The 11,308-nt window shown below is 42.6% G+C and overlaps 1 protein-coding gene across 3 annotated transcripts in view; it reads right to left on the bottom strand.

Annotated features, from left to right (window-relative positions):
• Positions 1-7,948, bottom strand: part of MDM1 (Mdm1 nuclear protein) — a 27,830-nt gene extending 19,882 nt beyond the window's left edge. For 2 of the 3 annotated variants that reach the window (XM_023517932.1, XM_003797825.3), the window contains exons 1-4: positions 7,793-7,948; positions 6,796-6,910; positions 3,193-3,563; positions 1,922-2,056 (exon numbers count right to left, since the gene is read on the bottom strand). In XM_023517932.1, coding sequence (XP_023373700.1) covers positions 1,922-2,056; positions 3,193-3,563; positions 6,796-6,910; positions 7,793-7,810 — 639 coding nt within the window. In that variant the 5' untranslated portion in view covers positions 7,811-7,948. The remainder of the gene's footprint in view (positions 1-1,921; positions 2,057-3,192; positions 3,564-6,795; positions 6,911-7,792) is intronic. The other variant, XM_003797826.3, reaches the window with a different exon arrangement.
• Between the last annotated feature and the right edge of the window lie 3,360 nt (positions 7,949-11,308).

Raw genomic sequence — 11,308 nt, 5'->3', positions numbered from 1 at the left:
TGTCGGCAGCTCTGACGCTGCAGCATGACCCTGAGCCAGCTGTCGGCAGCTCTGACGCTGCAGCATGACCCTGAGCCAGCTGTCGGCAGCTCTGATGCTGCTGCAGTCTTCTTTCTTTCCTTGACATGACTTTTCGTTCATGCTGCAACAACAGGAAATTCTTACCATTTCTTGTAAGTTCAATTTGTATAGTTTTCTTTCTTTGCTTATTTTCAGCATTTTTAGAGGAAAAAATTCTGACAATTACTACATTTCTATTTTAAAATGTTTCCTTTTATCCTTAATATTTCACAATATGGTTTCTATTTGATGGGACGTTACCAATGATCACGAGGAAAGCAATGGGAAAGACAGGGAGCTCCAACAAGGTCCATTACTGCGTCATAATCTGTCTTCACACAGATCAGACCCAGACAAGCATAACCCTCAAGGCCTTTCCTCACAAAGACTGTTCTGACTGTACATATTAATATAAGACACTGTTTCAGAAAACAGAAATCTGATAAACTAGACCAGCACCTGTCAAGGGCCCAGCATAGAACGCTGTCTGAGTCTTCTGTCCGCAGACACTGAAACTGATACGCCTGAACTAACAGAGCATGTGCTTCCAAAAAAATTCTTTGAAACCCTCACTAATGAAAGCAATAAAAACTACTAGTAAAAATATTGTTAGTGATTTATTTTATTGTGTACTTTCAATCCTGTAATAATATTTCTATACAATGCTTTCACTGACTTGTAAAAGTTGACAAGGAGGCAGGCTGCCATGTGAATCAGCTCTGGCTTAAAAGTCAAACTGAACAATCTTGTTCAGAACAGTTGTGATTGTTCTGAAAACTGAACAATCACAACTTTCAGGTTGTAAGTAATTTTTGAGGTACACTTACTAGTTAAGAACACCTGTGAGCAAGCACAAGTACTCCTCCTATTTACTAGGATGAGTGATCCTATGTATCCTTTTTTAAAGGATACATATCGCTTTATGTTACTTCATAAGTTCTTAAAATGTTACATAAATTTCTAAGTTATTTTTAAAACACAATAAAAATTAAGCCCAAAGCTGCCATAATTTATAAGATCACTGGTGTTTTCATTGTAATATAATATGACTTATTGTCTTGCTGAATCTAATTATCCTCTCAGTTCTTAGGGGCATACAAAATACACAAATAAATGTTGACATACAAGAGAAAACGAATTTGAGTATGTGTATATGTGTTTATCAGTAAATACACAAAGACTGAGGGAAAGAAAAGGCCAAGCTGTCACAGGCCTCTGGAGATATCTAAGTGGAGGTATTTTCTACCTAAGCCGGGAACTACCAGGGAACGGCAGTACAACAACAGAGCGTCTATTACAACGGTAGCTCAACAGGAAACTGGGCAGGAGAACAATGAAGCCTGACCTCACATCATCATAGCTTTTGAATTTTACGGAGTTAAGCTCTTAATTCCTATTACTGTTCATCTGATAAAGAATAATATTCTGTGTCTGTGCTATTTTCAACGTAATCTGTATTTGTTAAAATAAATATCCAAAGCACTTATGCCTTTTTTAAAAGACAGAACACATGCAGTATTAGTCAACTAAACACATTTTAGAATAAAATCAACTTAATGATCTTTTTTTAATAGACAAAAAAGTCTTACAGCATGCAAAAACTTACCAGTCCAAGTTTTCATTGCCCTGCCTCATATTTAGTACATGTGATGGGTCTGACAATGATCATCAGTAGCCTAGGACAGCACAATATTACTACTATAAGTCATAAGTAACAGGACGATTGGAGCAAAACTCTCATTTTCAGTTTTCTAGAACCTACCTCCAGGCCTCCCTAAGTCCCTAATTCCTTTCAGCTCTTAGCTCTACATCACTAGATCGGATGATCACACTCAAAAATGTATTACATCCGTTAAACTACCTGATTGGCTGCAAAAACTGGAGCAGTTTCTTTAGGGGTCTTCCAAACAAACTGCCTTTGATATTCAGAATTTCTCAAGGCATTTTGTGAAGGAACGACAGTCAATCCAGCTTTTTTACGTAGAACTCTATCCAACTGTTAGGGGAAAAAAAAAATATCCACTCAAAGCCATTAAAAATTTCTATTCAAACTTTAATCGTGGTAAAAAACACAGAACATGAAACCTACCGTCTTAACAAACTTTTAAGTACACACTACAGTATTGTTAACTGTATGCATATTATTGTACAGGAAAACTTTTTTCAACTTACAAATCAGCAGTTCTCAACCTGTGGGTCGCAACCCCTTTTTAACAATGAAAACACACAGCAGCATTAGGAAGGTTGAGAACCAGTTATAAATAATCTTTTTAAAGTGTCTATTTAAAATTCCTCCGTGTCAAGGGACTGTTAAGCATCCCAGGAAAAGATAATATTGCAGGCCCTTCGTATGGTCAGTCATATTGACACCTGTTACCAAGACCTCAGTGCCTGCCTTGTGTACACACTGCTTCCTGGACACGTATCCCTGCCCACCAGACTCACACATCACCTCCTCGATTGCCCTGTCCTGCTGGCTTTCCCAGCAAGCTGTGGATTCTTCTCCAACACTCCAAAATGCCTCTCCAGGGCTCCCGTCACTGGTGGACCCGAAATGGGGACAAAACAGTGGAGTGGAGAAGGAAACACGGGCAGCAGAGACCCACACAGGTCTCTGTTGCCCGGTTTATGTGCTCGCAGGGACCTGCCACAGGCCAGTGGGACACAAGAGAACAGAACTGCAAGACCTTTGAGAGCCAGCCAGACTCTCTTTCCTTTCGCATTCTGTCAACTGAGATCTGTTTGTGTTCTTACTGGTACACAATAAGAAACTGAAAAAGGGCTAAGCAGAAGCCAGCTTGGACCCGTGCCAGAAGTAAGGGCTACTCTCCCTCCTCTGTCTCAACTTGAGCTCTCCCTGAGGACTCAGGGGGAGGGTCCTGAGAGATGATGAATAAAATCCAGATGCAGGAGGTCCACCAGGGAAGGGATATCTTAGTATAACTAGCAAAAACAGCAAGTATTAAGAACAGAACTAATTTACAATAACTAAACAGCTTATCAACTATTCTATAGACATTGACAAGAAAACAACAGTGGAAAACCTTAAACACGAATGTAGTATTACTGAAGTGATGGTGAAACCTACATGAATTCTATGCTTTCGACAATAATTATAATGAATATGCCTACCCCATTATCTACATTTTCTGAATGAACCTTCGTAGAATGTTCCAATTCCGCCTTTTCATTAACTGGTGCACGGTTTGTTATTACATTCTCATTATTTTCTACAACATCTGAAGTCCCTTCAGCTCTGGAGTCCGTAGAGTGGGATCTGGTTCTTTTGGGAACCCTGGAGGCTTCTAGTGAGAGAACTCTTTCTTGGGTAACATCTTTTTGTTCTGCCTCTTGTGATTTGAGTGTTTCCAGGGCTTCAGGCTCTGATGAGACAACCACACCTTTCTTTGCGATAGCTCCATTCCAGTGAAGAGATTTGGAAATCTGTGGGTCATAGTAAGGGACTCTTCTTTTTGAAATAAAACTTGGCTCTTTTGTGATCCCTGCAAAACACAGCATATAAAAACAGCAGCCACCAAAGCAAAAAGTTACAAAGACAACTTTTAACAAAACCTATCGGGGGAGAATTGGAATTTAAAATTCAGTTGAGATTTATATCTTTATACACATACACAAAATAGCCTTCAGATTACAGGATAAAGATTAAGTACAGTGTTTCAGCATAAAATACTTAATTTGCTTAAACATTAAAAATTTGACCATAACCAAAAAATTAAAAATTGGGGTCACAATGTTCAAGTCATCCTAACAGTCACTAGCATTACAACGTGCAGGACCTGGCAGGCCAGGCAGTACGTGCTGCCTCATCCCTGATCACCTTCCCTGTGCTACTTAACAGAACAATGGCCCTGGTACTGTCAAAATTTGGAACTTTTCACAAAGCTTCTCTTTCACAAAGCAGACCAAGAAGAGAAAGGATGAGATGTCTTTATGCTGGATCTTAGTTCTACATCTGCCTCGATTTCCTGAGAATTAAAAAGAATGAGCCTTTTTAACAAAAGCTAAGATACAATTTCTCTATATTTCTATCCGGAAAGCAAATGTCCAAAAACTTAACCTTGTACCAAGGTAAGAGGAGCTCTGCAGAATGAGATACTGCCCTCATTCTGGGCCATTCTTTAAATAGAAAGAAGACCCATGCAGGGTGAGGAAGGAAGATTAAGACCAGAAGAGAAGGGAAAGGAAAGGAGACAGCACATCAGCACCAGGTAGACCCAGAGCCCCTTTGCCTCCATTGCGGATGTTTTGGTCATGGAACCCAAGCTTCCCGCTCTTTGACAAGGCTTCCCTAGACCACTGGTCTTCAAACTGGGTGTTCATGTCCGGGGGTGGGGTGGGGGGAGCGCACACAAAGGCATTCTAGGGGTGAGCAGAAACAGACAGCTTTCCCAGATCATCTCTGCACATGTGCCCCTGCCTGACATTGATCTTGCTGCCTGAGAGCTGGGCCTCCATCTGTAACTCCATTTCCCCCTCCCCTTTCATAATCTCCCTTTTCTTTTATAGAAGAAAGACACCTCTCAACCAGCCTGAAATTTACTCCAGTGCTTCACCCCAACATACAACTAAATCTCACAGGTGGGGGAACAAAGAGACAATTGAAGAAAGCATAACTCCTGGGGGAAAATACTTGATACCACAGCAGAGAAGGCAGGGAACAGAAGTAACAAAGGAACGGGGCCTCACACATCCAGCCCACACACCCCATCCACCTGTCTCAGTATTAAAACTCAGGTATAAGAGGGATGGCATATGATATGCACGCATGTGTGGAATTGATAAAGTTAGATTCTTTTCTAACATAAAATAATTATAATTTGGCTGTTTAGTTTGCCAGTGAAGGCTGGCTTTGCCAATTATATGATGAACATTTTCCATAAGTTGGATGAGCTAAATGAGTTCCAAAATTTTAAAAAAATACATGTAAAACATTTATACACAACAGTAATATACCAGAAATTATACCCTTCAGAATTAGTCACAAAAACTTATGATAAACATATTAAATATCAATTTAAAAACACGTGAGGTGGGTACAATTTTTAAAAATTCTTTTAGCAAAAAAACTCAAAGATGACTGCTTACACTTCTCTCTGCTCTTAACATAGAGCCTGGTTTTGGTAGAAAAGTGAATGAAGGGAAGATTCTCCAGTGGTCTGCCCTCGGCTCCCTGCACCAGCAAACCCCCAGGGGAACGTGGGGGAGGTTAAGAGAAATGTGCAGCCAGTCCTGGTAAACTGCTGGTGCTCCTTGCTAACATCTGACTTTCTTTCTGAACATCCTGGAGTTCTTGCCTTGTCCTCCACTTTCCTAAAATTCCTACTCACATTCCTCCCTAGACCGTGCCTTCCTTCATAATGTTCCATGCTACAAAGTGGCTTTGCTTTCATTATCCTCCGCTCAGATGCAGCTGATCTAAGCCAAAACATTATAGGGGCAACTACCTGATTTAACCAGTTCCCTGTAAGTCCTCAGGAGCCTGCTACACTTAAAGAGACTTATTTTGGACTCTTAATCTAATGGTGCCTCAAATTTATGGACTACCTAGTTGTCTGGAAAAAGAAGGTATCAGCAGAGCACCCTGCCAGTCTCTGACATTAGGCCCAAGAGAACAGTCCTGTGGTTCCACCCGTGCCAGCCCACAGTCCCCTTTGTTCTCCAAACCTCTCTCAACTCACTAACTTCCCTGGCTTGGCAACCCATTCATCATCTTTTCCTAGCTCCAAACATCTCACACTGGAGGGGCTAACATACCACTCCTCAAACACACATCGCCCTTGGGGCATCAAGCACTTATCTTTGAATATGCAAGAGGCCCTTAACAGGCAACATCTCATTTAATCCCTCCCTGCAATCCTATGCAAGTAAGCTTCCTAAAATCCCACTTAGCAAAATACTCTCAATTTGCCTGAGGTCACACACTATTGTGAATTCAAATCAGGTTTATTCATTCATTCAAAACTTGGTTTCGACAAGCAGCAAAGTGTTCCGAGGCCCTGTGTTAGGTACTAGGTAGGAACAAGGTGATGAGAGAGACAGAGTCTACTCTGAGAGATCTAATATTCTAAAGAAGGAGAAATAAACAGGCAGGTACAATGAAGTCAATCCATCTGCTTTCTCTTCTACTACATGCTGGGAAACTTTGGCCCAGGCCTTGACTTCCCAAAGATACAGAGAGGAGCTTGTGTGACGGCAAGAATATCCCAACCTCTGAAAGTCACACCGACTTGATTTCAAATCATGGTTCTGCCACTCACTAGCTGCAAACCTGGGACAAGCTACTTAATCTAAGCTTCCCTTCCTTAAGACCTTAGGAACACTCTTCCCAGATTTCTAGCAGCTTTCAGATCTCAGCTCAAATATCACCTCCTCAAAACAGACTTTCCTAATGCTATAAAGTTTTTTTTTCCTTCCAATTCATCCCTCCCCCCGTTATCCATCACACTTCCCTAAAATTTCTTATAAGAACCTGAAATCCCCTTGTTTATTTATTGAGTTACTTATTTACTGTTTCCTCTCCACAATTAAGGGACTTTGTCTGGTTCAGGGTTATATTCCCAGTAGACAGGAATGGTCCTGGCACACAGTAAACCCTCAATAAAATTTTTTTTAAATAAATGAACAAGTCAATGAGGCCTTCTGAAATTTTAACAAATCATTTTGTAAGTTTAGTCCAAGGTTTACTCAAGTGGCTATAACTTGAGTTCAACTTACCTAATTGATCTGATCTAAGTCCAGCCCATGGGTACTTTCGTCCCACAGAGGAATTACAGGACTCTGACAAGTAAGACTTTTTCCACAGAAAGTTCCTCTGGTATTCACTCAGCCCCTGTAATGAAAGTACATTTTGAGTCCAATGCAATTAATCAATGTTATTTTAAAGCAGACATTTTTAAAGAGAGTTGAAAATCATAAGATTGATAATTATACACAGACAAGCTCCTTAAGAGAGCTAATATTTACCCAACCCTATACTAAGCAGCTCACACACAGATCCTTTAATCCTCCCTACCACTGGAGGCAGATGCCACAGTAACCCGAATCCAGCTCCAGCCTCAGAGAGGCTATTCTTTCCTGGTTGTCTTGATTCCAGAGCTAATAAGCTCTTGTCTGATAACCAGTGACAAACTACATTCTCATCACTATAGATTTATCCTCCTCAAGTACACAATACTATGTATTATGCCTGGTAACTATTGATATTTTGGTCAACTTTACCAAAGACAAATTCCCCTCTCATTCTGGATTCAAACCTTAAATAGTCAGCTGTGGTCACCTGCTACGCTACAAGCTTCTGGCCTCAGACAGCTACCTGGAACTTTTAACAAACCCTAAAACAAATGCACGACTATGCAAAATGTGTATGTCTTATACCATCTTCACTAAGGACCCCATTTCTCAAGCCTTTAAAAGACACATAGGCCTTAAAATTTTAAAGGGAAGAGGGGGTTAAATGCTAACTAAATGGGTCACAGGTGTCCCAATCTGAAGTCGCTTTGGTTCCCACTATAGACGCCCTCGTCCCATCTCCACTCCTCGGAGTCCTCCCAGATGAACACGTCTGCGCCGAGAGGAGGCCGGGTGCAGCCACTTCCCCCGGCCGCGGCCTCAGGCTGCAGCTCCTGAGGGCCGAGGGCCGCGCAGAAGCCGGCGAGGCCCGCGCTCCCGCCCCGCCGCCCCCCAGACTCCTTCGGACCCGGGGATGCCTCACCTTGAAGCGCACCGGCATGTCGCCCGGCGCTGCAGCCCCCGCCACCCCGACAGTTAACCAGACAGGTAGCCCCGGAGGGGCGGGGCGACAACAGCCGGTTCCCTGGCAAAAGCCTCGGCCCGGCGTCCCAGACTACGCGCCGGCGCACTCCGCGCTCCCCGCCTTGAGCCCTGTAGTTCTCTCTATCCCCTCCCATTTTGAGCCTAAGGACCAATCGAAACTATCAAAGTCCCTTAGCGTCATTACAATCCAACCAATCAGTGCCCGAAAGGAAGGCTCCCACCTCCCATGCCAAATCGGAATTGCTAATACAGATGGCGGGCGAAAGGCTGGCCAATGGGGCTCCGGGAGCTGGGACGGACGTGGCCCGCGGGAGCTTCGTCCGCGAGAGCAGTGTCCCTGTGTACCAGGCTCCTGCGCGACAATAGATCTGCGTGGGGCTGGCTGGGTTTGCCCGCAGGCGTCGCACGGGGCCCAGGCGCCTGCTGTCGTGGAACGAACTTGAGACCTTCGTTCGGAAAGGTCGAACAGAGCCAATGTTTCTTTCCCTGCATTCAGATCGACTCTGCTGAATATCAGCTCCTACAACCCACAGCCACGTTGCACTATTTATTGTCACATCAAAAGGGTTAGGCCAAAATATAAACATAGTTTAGGCAATTTTTTAAAGAGTTACTGATTCTCTAAAGACATACTGCTGTCTTCTTCCAGTGACGTTCTTCCTCCCCCAGTGTCTTCCCTCTTCAAAAAGATGTATATACTGCGCTTAGGTTAGAAAACGTTTATTAAAAATGCTCATGAATCTTAGCTTCCAAACCTTCAGCCCTCATTTTTTAAAATAAAATTCCATCTGATTTTAAAAGAGTATTGTCATCATTGTCGATAAATATTTCTTGCAGAACAGTGTGCTGATGCTGAGAATAGGGAAAGAAAGAGATTGTCCGAAAAGTTCTCTGGAATACACTTGGGAAGGTTGTGCATCTATTTATTCCATAATGGTATAATGAGAGGTGTAAATAATAAGGGAGACAGGAGTTGGGAGCAGGGAGTCATCCCTGAGGGCAGAGATGATTAGAAAAAGCCTCAGGAGGAAATATTCAGACTCAGCCTTGGAGACTGAAGGACTCCAATAAGTGAGGAGGAAAATGGGATGATCAAAGGGCAGATGTCTGAATGGAAGGCTGCCAGGCTTCTTCCAGAAACAATGAATATAGAGCTTTTTTTTTACTTTTGTCTTTTGTTGACTGAATAAAAGTATACCTCTTTTAAGCTTTCAAATATTAACATCAGTCCTTGCTGCTTTCCTTGAAGTATTTTCTGCAAAGCCAAGTCTTCCTGAATCCTGACTGATGTGTCTGTTCTTCCTCATCATCACTGAGATACTTAAAAATTCATTTGAAGCAGCCACCTGATGTCTGAAACAAAGAGAATATTAAATTAGTCCCTATGCAGCCAGGCATCCAGGGGGCCCTTGATTCGTGTTAATTGGTGATGACTGCATCTCTGTGGTGTAAATTAGGGGAACGGCACAAACAAGACACAGTGGAACGTAAAACAAAACTTTGTGAAGGAAGGCAGCCCATCTCGTTAACACACAGTAGGAAAGACACAGTCTGGTCATACACATAGCTTCATTACCATGTATCAAAGGTGGAAGGTGGAAGGTGGATGTGGGAAAGCAGGCACAGAGAATGTCGCTCTAAGCAAGAGCAAGGCTAACTGCAGGAGGCCCCTTGCTGAACAGGGAGAGAAAGACAGGAAACCCAATATCAGATGGTAAAAAGAACTGAGGTACAGCCTGGTTTGCTAGAGATGTATCATATCACTCAAGAAGAATATTTTGCTTTGTGATTGATAAACAGAAGCCTGCCCTAGTTTATGAGGCAAAGATATAGAAATGACAGCCTCTGTACATGCATTGTGTAACCTGTGTCTACTAGCCCTTCCCTTCTCTGCTACTGCAGGGAACAGACCCGGTGTACTACAATATTCCCCCCAAGTGTTTGGGGGAATCCCGAGGCAGTGACTCACATGTGCTCCCAGCTGCCACACCTGGTGTACCCAGCAGCACTGCTGCTTGTTCCAGTAGTCACGCATCTATAGTATCCCTCCTGCTGCTGGTCAGCACAGCCACTTTAGCCTCGTACTGAGTCTCCCCTGGGCACAGTTCCTGGGCACAGCTACTCTTCAAACCACCCAAGCCTGGTGGCGACCCATGACCAAGCCTCACCGCTCTCCACTTTCATGTTGCCCTCTTGTGAGACCCAAGTGTATCAGAGAGCTCTCTTTTCATTTGTGCTTTTGCTTCCTTAACTCCAAAGGGCTCCAAGTGAAGTTCCTGGAGTCTGGGTCAGAAAGGAGTTCCTGGAGTGACAGATCTCATGCTGTGCTTCTCTCTTCCACTAGCCAAGCCCCTGTTACTGGACAAGGGCATCACACCAGCTCCTTCTTCCCTTTGCTCACTTCTTTGTTTCTCACACAAATAGATGTCTGTCTATTGCCTGGGAGAGACTAAATTTGTCCAACCGCTATGAAGGGCAACTTGGCAACCCTTTAGACTCAGCAGTTCCTCTTCTATAACTTTATCTTACAGGAAGACTCACATGTATGTGGAAAAAATATTTATTTCCAGGGATTCTTCTACTAAAATCTTAGAAGTACTCAAGGAATACAGCAGTGTCTCAGGTTACAAAATCAACACTCACAAATCTGTAGCCTTTATATATACCAACAGCAGCCAAGCCGAAAAAACAGTCAAGGACTCTATTCTGTTCACAGTAGTGCCAAAGAAGATGAAATATTTGGGAGTTTACCTAACAAAGGATGTGAAAGATCTCTATAAAGAGAACTATGAAACTCTAAGAAAAGAAATAGCTGAAAATGTTAACAAATGGAAAAACATACCATGCTCATGGCTGGGAAGAATCAACATTGTTAAAATGTCAATGCTACCCAAAGCAATATATAATTTTAATGCAATCCCCATTAAAGCTCCACTGTCATACATGTCTTTAAAGATGACAGAAAAAATAATACTTCATTTTATACACAATCAGAAAAAACCTCGAATAGCAAAGACATTACTCAGGAACAAAAACAAAGTAGGAGGAATTACGTTACCAGACCTCAGATTATACTATAAATCGGTAGTGATCAAAACAGCCTGGTACTGGCACAAAAACAGAGAAGTAGATGTATGGAACAGAATAGAGAGCCAAGAGAGGAATTCAGCTACCTACCGTTATCTGATCCTTGACAAGCCAATTAAAAATATTGAGTGGGGAAAAGATTCCCTATTTAACAAATGGTGCTGGGCTAACTGGATGGTGACCTGTAGAAGACTGAAACTGGACCCACACTTTTCACCATTAACTAAGATAGGCTCTCACTGGATTAAACATTTAAACTTAAGACATGAAACTATGAAAGTACTAGAAGGGTAGGGAAAACACTTGAAGAAATTGGCTTAGGCGAAAATTTTATGAGGAGGACCCCTCGGGCAATTGAAGCAATGTC

The sequence above is a fragment of the Otolemur garnettii genome, unplaced genomic scaffold, assembly GCF_000181295.1.
Source record: "Otolemur garnettii isolate 467f Iridium unplaced genomic scaffold, OtoGar3 scaffold00125, whole genome shotgun sequence".
In the NCBI taxonomy this organism is placed as follows: domain Eukaryota; kingdom Metazoa; phylum Chordata; class Mammalia; order Primates; family Galagidae; genus Otolemur; species Otolemur garnettii.
The sequence above is the reverse complement of the archived record's forward strand: the minus strand, read 5'-3'. Positions and strand labels throughout refer to the sequence as shown.